This window comes from Cyphomyrmex costatus, unplaced genomic scaffold (assembly GCF_001594065.2).
Source record: "Cyphomyrmex costatus isolate MS0001 unplaced genomic scaffold, Ccosl1.0 scaffold51, whole genome shotgun sequence".
Taxonomy (NCBI): domain Eukaryota; kingdom Metazoa; phylum Arthropoda; class Insecta; order Hymenoptera; family Formicidae; genus Cyphomyrmex; species Cyphomyrmex costatus.
The window spans coordinates 856,496-874,948 of record NW_017279354.1 but is presented as its reverse complement, the minus strand read 5'-3'; the positions used below and the strand labels follow the sequence as shown (position 1 = coordinate 874,948).

At 29.2% G+C, this 18,453-nt stretch overlaps 2 protein-coding genes across 2 annotated transcripts in view; one reads left to right on the top strand and one right to left on the bottom strand.

The window, feature by feature from the left end:
* Positions 1 to 1,121, top strand: part of LOC108778754 (uncharacterized) — a 42,026-nt gene extending 40,905 nt beyond the window's left edge. Inside the window, exon 24 of the mRNA XM_018546008.1 lies at positions 747 to 1,121. The gene's annotated coding sequence lies outside the window, so the exon portion shown is untranslated. The remainder of the gene's footprint in view (positions 1 to 746) is intronic.
* Positions 1,122 to 5,090: 3,969 nt separating this feature from the next.
* Positions 5,091 to 11,360, bottom strand: LOC108778776 (prostaglandin E2 receptor EP2 subtype). The gene is made up of 6 exons (XM_018546043.1): positions 11,166 to 11,360; positions 10,087 to 10,326; positions 8,147 to 8,324; positions 7,657 to 7,907; positions 5,585 to 5,819; positions 5,091 to 5,299 (listed from the first exon to the last, which is right to left on the bottom strand). The coding sequence occupies exons 1-6, from the start codon at positions 11,358 to 11,360 to the stop codon at positions 5,190 to 5,192; spliced, it is 1,209 nt and encodes a 402-aa protein (XP_018401545.1). The 3' UTR covers positions 5,091 to 5,189.
* Positions 11,361 to 18,453: the final 7,093 nt, after the last annotated feature.

Sequence of the window (18,453 nt, the reverse complement as noted above, 5' to 3'; positions counted from 1 at the left end):
ACCATTTTACTTCTAGTAAGTATGCATTATTTTATGAAAATTTTAAACATGAAGTCCACATTTCTATATTCCAGTAGCATTTAAACGTTTATAATTTGTTTGTTATATTTATATATTAATTTGTATTTTTTATAGCAGGGATTTTATTTTATGTCAATTTTATATACATACGTCATAAAATTTTATTTCTTAACATAATAAGATTCTTTTATTTATTGAAATTCATGTATGTATATCATTTTTAGAGACACGTTTAAATAAGAGTGTGCTTCCAAAATAGCATGATGAGATATTGAAATAAAAAAATATAATTTTATTTTGTCACAAACAGTAAGTTGGAATGTATCTAATATAATCGTATCGAAATTTTTCATTCGCTCAAACTGATTGAAATTATTTATAATATCTAAATGATTACATTACGACGATAATAAAGACACTTAGTAATTTGTTCAATTCATAAAAAGAAGATATTTTAAATCTATAAAAATTGGTATTATAATATAATATTTATCATATGTAATGCAGCGAATCCAGTAATTATTAATAATTTTAGACATTACTATAATTATACGTACGTTAGTATGAATTTTGATGAATTTGTTAGTAGGTGTTAGACACCATCGTATCTTAGAAAGACATTATTAGTTGAGCATGTTCGATCTTGATCTTTCTATATATAGACATCGTAAATAAATCGTAGGAGAGGATAATCTGATTGTCTCTGAAAATAATCTATATTACAGACAAGGGTCGCGGTAAACGAAAACCGGCATGACACGCCGTGGGAATCGTTATATGTGCAACACGCAGACGGACGCCGTCGCTGTCGTCTGATCGTGGCCGATCAGGACGTATCGGCGCGCCGAGTTTTCAGGGAACGCGGGAAGGTTCTCTGGTTGGTATTAGCCGAGTGGATTAAGAGCAAGATGCGAGAACTGCATTACTCTCAAGACGTAAGGAAGTATCGTTTGCAGTTCACACGGGAGTCCGACCGATCGAGGACGGTCACGGATTTGTCTCTATCATCGTTGTGCAATTTATGAGCGGATCTGCTATTTCTGACTATGATCAATCACGTCGGTCTGATGTAAGATCATTTACCAACAATGAGTGCTCGCTGGCAGTGGACTTTTTGTTTTCTTAAATACATATCTGAAATTATTTGGACATAAATGTATAAAAGATGTTAGATGATGTTTAGATTTAAACGTTTGGAACATTTTTCCTTTACATTATTAAATTATTACTTATTAATTTACTTATTTTGCATGCATTAAAATATAATAATTGAAAAAATATACATATTTATCTCGATTTATCTATTTGCAATATCTGTATATAATTTAAACAGTTAATTTCTCTATGATTTGAGCACGTGCCTTTGGTAAATTATTAATACCGAATGAATCGCGGAATCGAATCTTATGTTGGAAATGGTAAGATCTGATCCTTGATGTAATTTTCGATGTCAATGTATGTTTGCCATACACGAGGACACAGTCTCGAAAATGGTCCACATATTAAAGTAACATATTTCAAAATAATATACAGGTCCAAAGAACGTCTATAAGAACGTTAATAAAAAAATGTTCATGAGATTTATAAGGATGGAATCTCTTTTAAGTGTCTTGATGCTTTTTAGGTGTTTATATCGTTCGGGTTTGATTCGTGCGCGTGTTTTTTTAGCTACACTTTCTAATATCTTACACGTTCAAAATGGAACAAAAAATATAATCAAACTTTAAAAGAAAAATATTGTCAAAAAATGTAGAAAGTGTTACTAAGACTGTATTCTAAAATTTACTGCCAGTACTAAAAATCTATAGTTTACGTTACGTGCATTATAGATTTTTAGTACTGACAGTATATTTTGGAAACGTAACCTAAGTAAAACAGATCTTCCATTTTGGACTGAATTATGATCAGGTAAAAACTATCGACGCTGAAAAATCGATGGAATACTGTACCTGGACGTTAAATCGAGCTTATATGTGTATATGTATTAAGTCTGGCCTACATTAAATAGCATATATAGAGATCTATATTTCTTACAAATAATGAAGTGCCAAAAAGAAAAAAAAGGGGAAAAAAGGAAACGAATTTCGCTCCTCATTTGTCGATCGACTGCGAAAGTATACTGACGTACTTTGTTATTTCCGGTACGTGGTATAATATGTAACTCGATGTGTTCGTGTTAATTGTTTAAGAGTTTATCGAGTTCGTGTACATCAAGTGCATTGAAGTTCAAAATAGATGGATTTATTTATTTGAAGCAGATGAAGAATAAAAAAATTTGAAGCTTTCGCGTATTAGAAGTGACTGTTTATATTCTCTCTGCGCGCGTGGAAGGTGCGGTATGTGTGCGTGCGTGTTTGTGAACTTCATTAACTTCTAATTAATCTGATTAGAACTACAAATCAGTAAAACAAATCAATAATCACAAGTCAATAGAAGTGCCAAAAATTCTGTCATGAAGTTGCCATCATGTATATCTCTTTCTTTTTTCTATACGCTTTATTTAAAAAATTATTGCAATATATGAAAATCTGTTGTACAAACTTACTGTGACGAATGTTTAAAGGCGATTGTATCTTTAAAAGTTATCTTTTTTATATTTGATTAAACAAAATTATTTTAAACAAAAATTAAATATTAGTAAAACAATTTTTGAGATTTATCCTTTGAATATATTTACTTATCTTATTTAACAATTTGTCTTGATATAACTATTTTGTCTATTTATTTTGAATTTATTTTTGAATCGTTTAATAATTATCACATAATTTCTAATGAGAAAAATATAAAATGAGAAATTCTACTGAATAAAGAAAAATAAATAATTCCGAAAGAATTGTGCATCTTTTGCTGAATAATATAATAATTTAAAACTATATTTATAATTCAAGATGAATATGAATCTGACAGAAATATGCAACAAAATCCATATATAATCGCAAGTGATTTAAATAATTAACTTTTACATAAACATACAACATACCTGTGACAATAATTAATTGATAATGAATCTCGAAATAACTGTATACAATATCATGTATGTAGTTATTAGTGCTTTGACATCCTTTGTTATCGTGAAAATCGATTATTGCAATAGCCAAACAGTTACCCGCTTTCGTGTGAACATAGTGACTCACTTGGCGTTGTAAATTTAATCGTTATTTAATTTGTTGCAATATAAAAATGAGTTGAGAAGAGAATAACCAATTCATAAATTAAATAATTGCGTTAAAAATTAATTTGTTATTACATTACACAAATATGATTTTTTTGTCTTATCATTTTGTTGTATTTAAAATAAACAGGTATTTTTAAATAAAAAATTATGATATTTGTCGATTTATGTAATTTAATAGTCTTTCCATTCTACTATTCGGCAATTCTATTTCTTGTATGTACATATGTCAGTTGTAATGTTAAAACTAGAACTTCGAATGCACTTGTTTATTGCATAAAAACGATATTTTCTCAGAAAGAGATTTCAAATTATATAAACTTTTTATCAAATTAATATAAACAAATATATGTGTATGTATATTTATGAATGATATATAATCGAGTATAACTTCGATCTTCAAGGAATTGAGCTCCAAGCTCCAAAATATGCAGGGTTTAACAAAACATCGCGGAAAAGGAGAAAAAAAAATGTAATGACAATTATAAGAAAGATGTAATGGTAATTTTTAACTGTAATTGAAATTGATTATTATTAAATCAAAATCAAGTTATATTATAAGACATTCTTCTGATATAATACGTAATTGTAATACTAAATGTAACAAAAGTAGTCTTTATTAAAAGCAATCAATATCTGTCTGCAAATCATAATTTTAACGTAGATAATGTTTTAGTTTATTGTTAGCGTATTATATTTATGCAAATATTTATTTATTTCTTACAAATTCATTGTACAACATTAGTGTAAAAGCGATCACAATAAATCACAATTTTCTCTACGAGCGACTATAATGTTACATCCTGCATAGGCGAACTTATGTATACAAATTTTAGTTAAACTTGCATTTGAGATGTGTATATTTTTTACAAGCGACTCGACTTTTCGACGGTAACTTATTTTCGACATTATCGGTGGCTAACAGCGAGTTACCTGCCGACATAATTGTATACTTGTATTATACACTTTAATTTCATTCGAATTTTGATTTATTTCGCGCTGCGCTTTACTGCACTTTGATCGTTATTGATTGGCGCGACGCGACGTCACGATATTTTAGATGCTGCACAGAGAGAATGCGAAGTGTATGTTTGCATTCTATTCTTTTTTTGTACACGAAAATATTCGTGGGTGTATGTCTGTCCTGAAGATGATTAAGTCGTGATCTAGATAATTTTGGATTAACGTTTATTTGAAAGTTGTTAAACGCGCAAGTGCTACGCGACGTTGTGCGGCATACATAATATACATTAACAAATGTATGTATGATATTATGTACAAATAACGATATTCGTTTAAAATAAAGTCGTTTACAAATATATCAACGACATTCCTACTCTCTAGGTTACAATTGCACACAACATGGAATATAGTATAGAGAAATATATGTACTATAATAGACTTCTCCCTCGCGGTACATACATTGTATTAAAAAATGAGAATATAATTTAGAGAATAATTTCAAAAACATGTAATTTGATAAAAATTTTTTAAATAATTTTTTTATTTTTTATAAGATCGTGTATGTACTTTATATCTCGTAAACTACATTTAAAAAAAGGTATCTTCTAAAATATTGTCATTTACATCCGCATTCTATATATTTTAATTTTTAGTATTAGAAATATATTTTTTATTTAGCCATGGGGTGTTATATATTACATACTTTGGTTATTTGCGCGATTAATTGCGCGTATTCCGTCATTCATTCTCGCGCTTTCGTTGTTGACTAGAAACTTCCACAAACATATTCAAGTATACCAATTACTTATTTACAAATTAAAATTTTTCTTTTTCAAACAATTTTTTAATCAAATTTTTTATTTTGCGTACGGAAAATCAACATCACTTTCGCTTGCCTTATGCAAATGAATGGAGTTAATTAAAAGTTGCGCGAATGTCTTCCAGTCGAAGCGATTTGAAGCATGTGATTTTACATGTGGATTACGTCGTGATTTTTCAATCGCTTTAGGAAAATCATTCGCATAGGCCGATCTCAGAGGGATGCTGTAACCAGATGCGAATCGTGTTCTTCGCTAACAGGAGTCGATGGAGCGGTGTTAGGTGTAGGTATACCATTAGTGCTGCAATGATGATCCATCGTACCTATTGCATGAAATCATTTCTATGACAGTGCTGCAGTAAATTTTAATTTTATTTTATCTCTTGTCAACACTGTGATCTTATTTTTTCTATTTTATTATACATAATCATCATATTTAATTATTTTATTTTTTACTACAATAATATTATGAAATTAATAACGTGAATTGATGCCTATTTTATGTAATTTGATCCACATACTTTTAATTAATACGTCAATTATTGTAACGTAATTATAAAATACATAATTTTTTTCAAATTTTAATTAATGTTCATGTATTGTTTTACCTGTAAAGGAGTTGGAGCGGCTTTTATAGGATGATTCAGGCCAGCAGATTCTACAGAGGGGCTTCAATAATCTAAATCTCGGCCGGGGCATTCGTAAAAGAACATAAATATATGGATCCAGAGTGAAGTGAATGCATAAAAGAATATCGGCTACAATGTGGAAGATTCGAATGCATTTTACAGTAACCGCCGTTTTAGGTAAATGCATCGCGAATTGAGCCAATGGAATAGAAATCTAGAAAAGAAATAAACGGAATTTAATATAATTTAGAGTTTAATAATTTAATCTATAATTAATAAAAAAATTGATATTTAGCCAATGTAGATAGAATGTTATTTCTATAAAGAAAAATATTTAAGGACGTGGAGAGATATTTGCTATTGTGTTATTAAATCTTTTTCTGTACTAAATTTTCATAAATGAAATAAATGGGCTAAATACACATATAACAGTGACGTCTTTAATTTAATCATATAAAAGATATTTGATTAAGTATGTCATATCTATCTATGCGAATTAATTTACTTCGCGTGTAAAATTTTCTGTCACCTGACATAAAACCGTCAACAGGATGAAATCAATTCAGAGACGATCGGAATATTGGCTCGCGGATGTCTCGATGGCTTGTACGTGAAACTATTCTCAAATATTGATCATTTATCTTTGTCGACCTTCACTTTTAGCGGAAGCGCGCGATATTTCTGTACTGGTTAGATGTAATAAATAATAATGATCATCGTTTCCGGCAAGGAGATGCTTGCTGTAAGCCAATCAATTTGTTTATAAAAATACGATCCAACTACTTACCTTGTATGAGAATTTTTATCTAGTATATTGTCATACTCTAATATTATTTATCATCAAAATTGTTATTATTTACTACTATTTCATCTTTTTCTTCTTCTTATTATCTATCTATAACGTAACAATTGTAGTAATAATTTATTCTGGAATTTTTTCATTGTTTTATCTTTAAATATCTTCCTGATAAAAACATTTCTGCATGAAAAGTATTTTTTTGTAAAATATAATATGTCATCGATGTTGTCATACCATGTATAGGAATATCAAGAGTCATTTCATTATAAAAATTGTTCCTTTATCTCAATACCATCAACATCGAAATGGATGATTTTGAACATCGTAAATATAACAGGAAATATCGACTTAAAACGATACTTAGTAAGCAAATCACGTGAAGGCTGCCGATTCTTTCGTAGAATTGTCGAAAGTAAAATCTATTCGCGATAAAAATTTTGCAAGGTATGCTATACTTGTAGCGACGAATAATAAAAAAGGAATTATCACTGGAAAAGACAGGAATTTATATTTCAAAGACTTCCCCTTTAACTACAAGAGAAAAAAATTGGAAACCGTTCTTCTTCGTGGAAACGTAACATTCTATCTTCATTCTGCCATTCAATACGGCGCATAAATATACGCATAAACATTAATTCATATTTTCTCCTATTATATCTGCACTTGTAATCCCTAAACTTTTAACAAATTTTTATTACGTATATTAGATTGTTCTTTTTCCTTTTTTTTGCGTTAATTGTTTTCTATTTATCTGTTTTATTTCCCTTCTCTGTCAGAGTTTGATAATAGGTAATTGTTGATGAAACGAAGGGCTCATCAATTGAATGACATACGGGCTGCGTTCAGGCAGCGCGTTACTCAATAATATCAGCATTATTGTATCATTCTATTGTTCATTAGATATAAAACAAGGATAGAATGATCAATAGCTGATAGAACGCTTATCTAATACAGCCGTACATGTATATTTATGACTTATTTAAATATAAAAAATAATAGCAGGAAGATGTTAAATGTATATACGTTACAAAAACACAAAAGACTATATTATTTTAATATAATTTTGTTACATTAATTTTTTTATCAGGTAAAATTTATATATATATATATTCTCTATAATTTAAATATTATTTTACTATACTTTTAATTATTATTTTTATTCTAACATGTATTTATTATTAATATTAATTATCGTTTTCACACAATTTTGGTTTAAACTATATAATCATAAATTAAGGCCATAAAAACTCACCATATGTGGCATCCAGCAAATAACGAATGATATTGATAATACAGCCATTAGTCTTGCGAATGCTCTTTCTTCAGTTGTAGTAACTGTGTCTAATCGATGTGGTGTATGTACTCCGGCTATGGTCAGCAAAGGTTTTGCCCTCGATGAGGCTTTGGAGATTCTCCCAAGAGCAACTGTACGACGACTTAATTTATTCAAAGCTCTAGAAACTGCCAAGTTGCACCAGACAATTGACAAACATAAGAGAGTACCTATAATTTAGAAAGGATTAAAGTATTCAGTAACCTGAAAATTATTTTTTTATAATTGGATCTTTTTTGTTAAAACTAGAAACATAATTATAATAATTGCTATAATTACTTACAGCAATTATTGTATAATATGTTTGTATTAAAATTGATAAAACAAAATAATTTGGCAAAGTAAATATCTTAGTATACCTTTTTAATAATTAATAATTAATTCTTTTATTATTTGCTCATTTACTCACCAAAAACAAACCATACATAAGCATAAGCGATATCGCTCGGCTCTGTGGCCTCTCTGTAACGTACGCATTGTTTGTCTTTATAATACAATCCGAAGCCCATAACCGGAAGACTGGTTATCGTTAATGCAATCAACCAAAGCGCCAACATACAACGCACAATTACCGGATACGTCACCTGCTGAAAGATACATGCGTGTCATCCATTAATACATCGAGACACGCCGATGCAGATATCGACTTTATGTTGCATTTTTTATTTGCGATAACTACAAATTGAAGAAACCAACAAAAATCAATTCGATGTATTTTATATTTATACCATAGATTAATGATAAAGAAAACAAGAAGTGACAAAAATTAAGTCTCTATCTACAAATTTACTTATGAACTTTAATTAATTTTTATTTCTATTTGTAAAGAAATGATTTTATGATTTTTTATAAGAAAATCTCTTCTAAAAAGATTACATGTGTGTATAATTGTTCATAAATATGAAAAATACCATTGCTGATTTATTATAAAAGTTTTAAGTTCAATTCGCTAATACTAATTCTCAAATGTTCATCGAGTTCGGAGATTATAAAACTTTTGTATATTAATACAAAATTCTGTGATTGCTGATTCTTTGTCTTGCAAGAACTTTTCGAAAAAAATAAAGAAAAGAGATCATCTAATTACCAAAAGAAAGAATAATTCGTCCAAGCTTTAATATCTTATAATGCCTTATATTATATTAGTTTTATTTTTTATAAAACACGACAATCGGGATAAAGTAAGAACGTATATGATATTTAAAATTTTGTCAAATAGACCTACTTTAACATGCGAGAAATAACACATGTTTGCATTGATGCCTTATTTTAATAAACTGCGTCATTCGAAGAATTTTGAGAACATCCTGCGCAAAATCTTTATAGAATTTTCAAGGTCAATCGTCTGCTCTTAAAATCGATGAAATGTACGGTAAACGGTACTTGTCTCGGATTAAAATATTACACATCCAAGACTGACCAGATATCAGGCCGACACCTGATAAATTTATGAATTTTTCGTCTGCGATTTTATATTAGTTTTTTACGTGATTTACGCGCAAAAGCGATATCGCGAAATTGGGAAGTACTATATCACAATTAAAAATATGATGTTTTATTAATATTTTAAAATATACAAGACAAATTTTTTTATTACATATATTTATAAATTTAGAAACTTATTAATCTACCATTGTGTTCTGATGAAAGGGTGCACAAATAACGTGGGTTGCACATTATTACTTTAATACTTTCCGGAGACTAACTTGAATTAGGTGGGGTTTTCTTGGGAAAAACAATATTTGACAAAGTGCGACCTAACAGTAGTAGTAATCAACTCCAATTACTTGCAATCTTGGATACTGCTTCTAAAGATGATCACTCTGTGTAAATTGACGTCAGCTTCTATCGCATTGCGATCGATATCTCCTTAATTGTAGCCGCCAAATTATTCGAATTTATTAATAAAAATTTGTATTTCGGGAATCTTAGTACTCCTGTATCAACATACAGTAATAATTCATGCAAAAATCGGTTTTAGCTCGTCAATAAATGTTCTTCTTTTTTTATTCCGTCTTTATCATAAAATACGATCGTTCTATAAGCGTCGTAACTTTGGCGTAGCGCACGTGTATAAATTTTCTCACACGCATTAGTTTGTTCGGAGTAAGTAAGACTATGTCGTAAATTATAACATGCGATTTACTTTGGCAACACGCTATGCTGCGTGGACTTTCGATGCGTCATTAAAAATAAAAGGGAAAAATTTATTTCTTCAATAGATTACAAAGTCACATAACATTTTTATTTTCTTCATTCAGAATATGAAAAAAACAAATTAATTCCTTTTCTGTATAAATAATTTACAATTTGTAAGCAATTGCGATATTATCTTAAACTTAGGCTTACCTTTTGGTAAACAAAGGGTCTGGTTAGAGCTAACCATCTCTCTGCTGCCATAACGATGGCGACGCAGCCGCTGAAAAGGCCAAAAAGTCGCCAGACAACTCGTAGAGAGCAAAATATTCTTGTAGATGTCACATCGCCCGCATAAATTGTAACATACATCTGAACTAACATCCCCAATAACGCTACGAGATCGTTGGTTGCCAAACAACGTAACATCAGTAAATGTTTACGGTTTCTTCTCTGAAATGAAATAAGTTGATGTATAACATCTCTTTTAACAATTTTTTATTAAAAAAATACCGAACTTTTCACTAAAACATATAAGTTGATAAAACATATTTTTATTATTATATATAATAGAAATGTACTTTTATATTAAATTATTGATACATTTTATTTTAAAAAAATATTAAATCATTGTTTATGTGTTTGTTTAAAATATTTTTAGTATAATTTTATACTTAATTACTTTTCTACAAAGAAAGATTTGGAGAAAACGCTCTAAAAAAGATATAATTTTCTATCGTGGAATCAATTGATTTGTGATCATTTGATTTTTTTTTTTTGACTTAACATGTCATAATCAAACAATTAATTATCAAACGTCTTATGGTTATTTACTTTACATTTGTATAATCAATTATAGGAAAGCATTTTATAATTATCTTTTTTGCATTTCTTTTCTATTAGACTCTTAAACATTTCTTGGATTTAATTAAATTACATTATTCTTAAAGATATTTTACTTAATGATATATTGATATATATTTTTCAGATTAAAATCTAATTTTTATCTTTAACTAAAAAAACTATTTAAGAAGATAACAAAACTATGCCAAAGATGAATATATTTTTAAAGAATACTTTAATCAACACATTAAGCAATTCTTTAACTTAAATATACTTTGTATTAATTGAAAAAGAAAAGAATTTTTTTATTTGAATAAAATAATATCATAATGTATATAATATATAATTTTTGATTTATTTTATTAATAATAATAGTTGTTACAATACATTACAAAAATTATATTAATTAGTATAAACTGATAAATAATGATATGATTTTCATTAATTACCTTGTCCCGATGAAAAAGTATAACCAGCGCAGATACGTTACCGATGACACCGGTTGTGTAGACAAGAGTCAGTACAAGCTGAGGTACGAAACTCACATGTTTTCTTCGTGTAATACTTGTCACTACGTCGGTCATCATTGTCTTATTAAACGAAAAAGTTGACAAGGTATCGTTCTTCCAATTATTCGCCAACATGATTGCGATATATATGAATATAAAAATTTAATTTCACCTATCGTTTATTTCTTTAACTTTGCTGAAAAACTTATCTTAATATGACGTAAACAGGCAATCTAATAAAGTATCCAGAATCGCGTCTGACCTTATAACTTGCCGTTTGACTCACATCAACTATAATCCAATGTAAAAGTAATTTCTCTTTTGAAACATGTCAATTTTAATTTTTACTTTCCTCTCAAGCTGTTGCGCGTTTCTGTTTAGATAAAATATTAATATCAATCATATTTCGATCACTTGATATACATTTTTTTTTCTTTCAGAATTGAATTCAGATCATCAGAATAAATCCAAAGAAGATGCATAGAATTTTCTCCTGTCATGTGAGAAATGCAAGCGCATTACATTATGCAATTTGAATTTATGGCATTTTTGTGTTTTCAAAAAGTATGCAATTTCTTGTTGTTATTTGCATAAATACTTCTTGCGCACACATATGTAATATAATATCTTTTTGCAGTATGCAAGAATTTTCTCAAGGAGGATGACTGAAACGAGATTAACAAGTTTTTAACAGTGAGAAGAACAGGAAACCAGAATTTGAAAATAAATAATAATAAAGATAATTAATTGTGATCAGAAGATTAAAATAGAGAATGCTCTGAATTGTGGTTATAACAACTCATAAAGCTTTTCAACGAAGTATCATAAAACGCCGAGAGATAGATAGATAGATAGATAGATAGAAAGAGAGAGAGAGAAAGAAATTTTACTAATGCTTATTAATCTCATTAAATTAATAAAGCAATTTGGAGATAAAGATTACAAAAATGTATACATACGAGTATTTAAGAATATCAATTTGCTTAATTTTATAACTGATAGTTGTTTACTCATTGTGTGTATAAATTCCGAACAATATGTGAAACAACAAAGACAGCCGATTTTATGAAACAATTATCATAAAAATTCTGAAAAATTTTGAAATAATTCATTAAATTTTCTGTACCTAATATAAATTGACCTGGATGAAACCGTGAATTTAAGAAATCACAATTGTTTCTTCATAAATTCAATCTTCAAAGCTCTTCCAAACTCTTCTTCGCCGTTTTAAATTCTTTAAGAAGTCTTCAAGATGATAATTTTGCACAATTTTGTTTGAAACGTTGTCTAGTAAGCGGTATTTTAATTTAATTTTCGTATTAATAAGTAACGCCGATCACCCGTCACGTTCTTCTCGTCGCAGGAAATCCTGGAGAGTCAACGATCGACGACGCGAACCTGCGAACTTTTTGATCGAAAATAGGTGTAAAGATTCTACAGAGTATCAAGAGATTCTTTCGACGAGTGGAGTCACCGCTTGACTGATCGAAACTACACGTAGGATTCAGTTTTGTTTACTCCCAAAGCCGGCTTGTTCGCAGTGGCGCCTGCGCGCAGAAATAATTGTCATCATTGTCATCCATTAATTATTATTAAAATTTATCAAAAACATTGCTAATGCAAATGTTAGATAAGAAAATATAATTCAATTAAATTATATACTTTTACAAAATTCTTTGCGTAGATTGTTATAACTTTGGTAATTTTACAATAAATAATTATTTTATTAAAAATAAATTGTAATTAAACATTTTAATTATATATTTTTTATTGTTAGAAATTAATATAATAAGAAAGTAATATATATTAAAATCATTTGTATGACTGCAAACTGTTTGTCTTTCTGTGTCTTGCAAACGGATTCGCGCAAAACTCCAATTCGTTGGCATGCGAATAATTATGAATAATGCATGTTACATGTGCTTTTTTGTATACAAGACAGCATACCGGTCAGGAACGATCTGCGTTAAATAAATGCCCTGCCCTTTCAAAGATGCAGGACACAATGAAAGGACTACCAAGGAATGGCAATGAACTTTGAATTTGTCAAGAACTGGATGCAATCCAACGATTGTGGCAAAATGATAGAAATTTATCTGGTTTCGATTATCAATTAAGAATTAATTCTATTAACTATAAACAGAAGAATTCTTCGGAAAATATATGTTAGATAGTCCAATGAATAAGTACATAAAAATTGCAAGTCAACTGCATATAGTTATGTTTCTTTTCTTTTAGTAAATTGATTATCTTTTAACTTTCTTTGTTGGTTTTTTTTATATTTCTTTTAATTATATATATTACTTAACGTTCCAAATAAAAATATATTGATTTATACACTCTTGGAAAGCTACTTAATAATAAAAAGTATTCAACATAAAGTTACATAAAATGATAACAAAAAATGTTATCATTATTAAAAATATAACTTTATAAATCATAAATTTGTTATTATACATTGCAAATCTTTATTTATACGATGCAACTTTTTTTTTATACAACTTTTAGCAATTTTTTAGTGACGCACGTGTCAATAGCGTGAACGAATCATCTGTATTCTCGCGAGTCAGGATGTGCTGCTTAAAACGAAGGTTTATCTTTACATGGTAAGCTATATAAACATACAATAGTCGATATCGAAGCTAACAAGGAAATTAATTTAAATAATGCAGTTGCATTGGTGCCATTCTTGCATAATAAATACTTAAATTGTAATGCATATGACAACTTTACAATCCGCGACGATAATTTTTGTTTTCTCACTAATTATCGCACTAGCAGATCAGAACGTCCTGATGATGTTCACAAGACGTTCACAGGATATATAAGATGTTCACAAAACACCTCCAGGATGACCCCAGAATGCGGTGAGCTCTTTCCTATACTACTATAAAAAAAAATTGATTAGATTGATAGATTTCAAAAAAGCATCATTGCAATGGGTCAACAAATTTAAGACGAATTTTGATTTTTTGTAAAAAAAATCTGTCTACTTCTCTCAAGAAACAACATGAAATCGAAGAAACTATGAATAAAAGATGCCGAATTTATCTTGATTTCGTTGATAATATTTATTCAAAGTTTGATGCAAAAATGAAATATTCAATACTGATCAATCAGTACTTAATTACACGCCATTTTCCAAATCAATTGATATACGTAAAAGTCATAAAATTGAATGTAATTAAAAAAGATGTCAGACATTTCTAACAATGCAAGTAAATTGAAATAAAGAAAATTGAGAGACATTTAATTAACGCACCGAAAAAAAAGAATTTCTTTTTAGGTAATCAATGGAACGTTAAAGATATTTAGAGAAATTCAATATATATTTTTTCTCTTAATGTTAAAATGCATAAAGCATATTAAATTAATTACATAATCCTTGTTACAATTGAATAAATTAATATAAAATAAAGAATAATGTTCGCTAAAGGTGCTAAAAATATCATCTAATTTAATTTAAAAAATAATAAGTTAATTATTTGTTAAGAAAACAGGTGTCTATAATATTTATTACATTTTGACATATTTAATATAATTTGTCATTTCTACAATAAAATTAATTATATATTAATAGAATAAAATGAAATATACTTAAAGTATAATTATAAATGTACTACAGGTCTTATAAGTCACATCATGTATATTTATACCTGACAACCTGACGCATACATATTTAATCATAAATGTGAATATACATCTTTAATTCAATTATTCACCATTACTAATTATTAAAACAAACTTAAAATGTATTTTTAGCACTTAATTAGTATAAATTTTATCAGTATATATATAAAATGTATAATGTATATATACCTATATAAAATTTATGATTATATATATCATATAGCGATTGCAATGTAAATGACTATTTAATAATAATCGTTGCGTAAATTTGAATAGATATCGTTCTTAATAATCTTAATAGTCAGTGTGTTGCCGTTACAATGTGTGCATTTTTGATAATGCGTTAGATAAACCCGTGTGAAACTGGCCCCCCAATATTAAAAAATCGATTTTTTTTTATGCATTCGGTTGCTCATCGTTTGCTCACGATGCTCAGTTGGAATTTTCGTTTGCTCACCCTCAGTTCAAAAGATATACGAAAATTATGTTTTGGGAGGCCAACTTCACCCTAGCTCCCCAATATTAAAAAATCGATTTTTTTCTTCATGCATTCGTTTGCTCATCGTTTACTCACGAATGCTCAGTTGGAATTTTCGTTTGCATCCTTCTCTGATTCCGCTAGTACTGCATAATTCATTGGCAATTGCAGTTTCCTCGATTCTCAAGGAATATGTGTCGTGAATTGACCTATAAATCGAGATGAAGCTGTTGCGGTGTACTCCTTTCAGGTTTCTGTCCGAAACTCGTTGTAGAGTTACTGTTGCTGCTACTCCACCGTCTACTGCATTCGCAGCTCTTCTTCGCGTGTAACCACCATGATTATAGTCTTTATCACCTCTTTGTTCACTCAGTTCGTTAGTTTAAGTCCACAATCTTACTTTAAGAGGCTGTAAGCAATAAAGCTATAAGAAATTGCAGGATGATCATACTAAATTATTTTTCTCATATTGATATTTAACTGTAATTGGTCAATTTTGTAAAGTTTTACGACTTACGGTCTTTTAAAGCAAGATTGTAAACCTAGAAAGCAATTTCATCGTCAATTGCGAATTTCCATCACAAAGTCTTAATTGGAGCGAATTGTTTGAATTTTGTTAAAAATACGATGGATCATCACTTTAGGACGCATTTTTAGAGTATAAATAGTGATATAAGAGAGTGATGATAAAGTGGTAAAAGTAATTTTAACTAGTGATTGTTTTAGAAATCGTTTCTACTAAGCACTACAAATTACAGGTCGTTATTCTTCGGAGTAAAATGGTCGAATTCGCATTCTTATAATGTTTGCGAGTTGCTCGTTCTTCTTTACGTTCTCTTCGAGATCCTTCTTAATAATCAAAATATTGTCTCTCCATAAGTCGTTGTTATTTATCGTGGTTTAATTAAAATTTTAAATATAGACGTATGAATTTACTGAAATAATTATTAATATATTAAGATCAAAATTAACAGTTGTTTAAATTTGAAGCGAATTGACCATATCACAGTGGAGACCATAAGACTGTGACATGAACAGTAGCGGATCCAACATTGATATCCTTACTGCTTAAGTTTTTTTTTATGTGTTAGAACTTTTATACATTTTACTCTAACAATAAGTGACACGAAACATAGAAAAAGATGTTTAAAGAGTGTCAATAGAAAAATACGGAAATTTAAATGCCTATTGTCTTTGAAAACCGATCTAATCATGTGTACATGTAATGTTACATATGTGCGTGTAAAGTATACATATGTATGCGAAAGCCTGTGAGTGTTTTCTTCGAAAGTATCGTACTTTTCAATTTAAGATATCGTGATGTAATAATAACCACGATATTTTAAATTGAAAGGTGCAAAAGAACTTTTGTATAAGAAATGTACAAACTCTCATTTCATTATATGTAAAATATTTTTATTACAAGATAATATTTATAATAAAGAGCGATATTACTTGCATAGTAAGAATCATTAAAATAATTAAAATTTCAAACGCAATTTGATGCTCCATAAAGTAGCGAAGTGCAGCCGTTAAACCTTGACCTACTCTCGGCCTTTGCATGGTCAAGTGCATTATGTGCTAGTAGCTTCTAGAATCGAAACGGTCGGATGAAAGTGCACGCTGTTTCCAACGAAACCATACCTCTCTCTCATCCTGAACGCAACCGTTGATGTGTAATTCACACCGGCCACAAACAATATGCTCAATCTTTTGATCGAGCTCCTTTTCTATTTCTCCTTCACTGAATGTACAGTATAAACAGGAAAATCAGTGCAATAAAAAGTCTATTACATCATACAAATTGTATGCAGGGTTGGATAGATGTTGATTTAAGATTTTTTGGAAATTACGACGATTCAATGTAATATTTTGATTTAATCCTTTTAACATTATAATTATTATAATTATTTAACATTATAAAATTATTTTGTTTAATTGTTATCTTATGAGTTAGTATCACATTTAAATCTTGGACACTTCTTCGTAATGCAATAACTTTTTTGTTACAAAAATAAAAAATATTATAAATAACTGAAGAGAATTATATAGTTTAAACTATGTGCATATCAATATATATCTACAGAATTTTTATATAAAAAAAAATATTTAAATATATTTAAAATCTAAAAAAATATTCTTGAGAGATACTGTTACAATATAATAAATTTAAAATTATTGAATAAACTCTCTCTCTCTCTCTCTCTCTCTCTCTCTCTCTCTCTCTCTCTCTCTTCTCTCTCTTTTTCCCGTTTAAATACTCGATTTAAATATTTTTTTATCGTTTTCTAGTTATAAAAATTGGGAAAACATGAATAGTTAAAATTAAACTGAGATTAAAGTTGATCTACGTTGGTAGAAGTAAATCTCAAATGCGTAATTTACTCTTTTAGAATAATTTTTTAAAAATATTTTAAGGTTTTTTAACAAATACCCAACCAGTATAATCGATTTGGTCGTCTTTGTATGAACGCATGTCGGTCCCGTTATCATTTCGTCCGAGTGGGTCACCGGCACCTTGCCAAGATTAACTCGCAACCATGCATCGGACTTGTTCCGTGAGCGGACCGTTCTCAGTGAAAACTTGGTGGGGCATGCAGGGCCGGCTTGTTTTTGCAGTAAGTACCCTTTAATATTTAGAATTTAATCATTTACATTTTTATTTTATTTTATTAAATTTTATAATTTTACGCATAATAATAATAATTCAAAGAATTGGTATTTCGAAACATTTTTATGTTCAGGAATTGTATATATTAATAATACGGAATTTCACTCTTAGAATGTTGTATTGGATGGGATATTCTCTTTGGAAGGGGATCAGAGAATGTATAGTCCCAGGACGTGGTCGGCCCTGGACGTCAGATGAAGTCTGAAAGTGCCCCGCGTGCTCGCCTTTGTCGAACATGTCCATATAGTATTAGTATCCGCGAGATCGAGTAGCTTGCTGCACGTTTCTCATCGGTGACCGTCGATCATTTGCAGCAAGGATTCGATCAGTTTGCAAACAAGTTTTCTCCGTGCAGTCTTTACGCTTCCTCGCGTTTATTTCTATCCCTCGAATCTGACGATCCTCTCAGGATCGTCTCGTGGGAGTCGACGATTATTTGAGATTCTTAG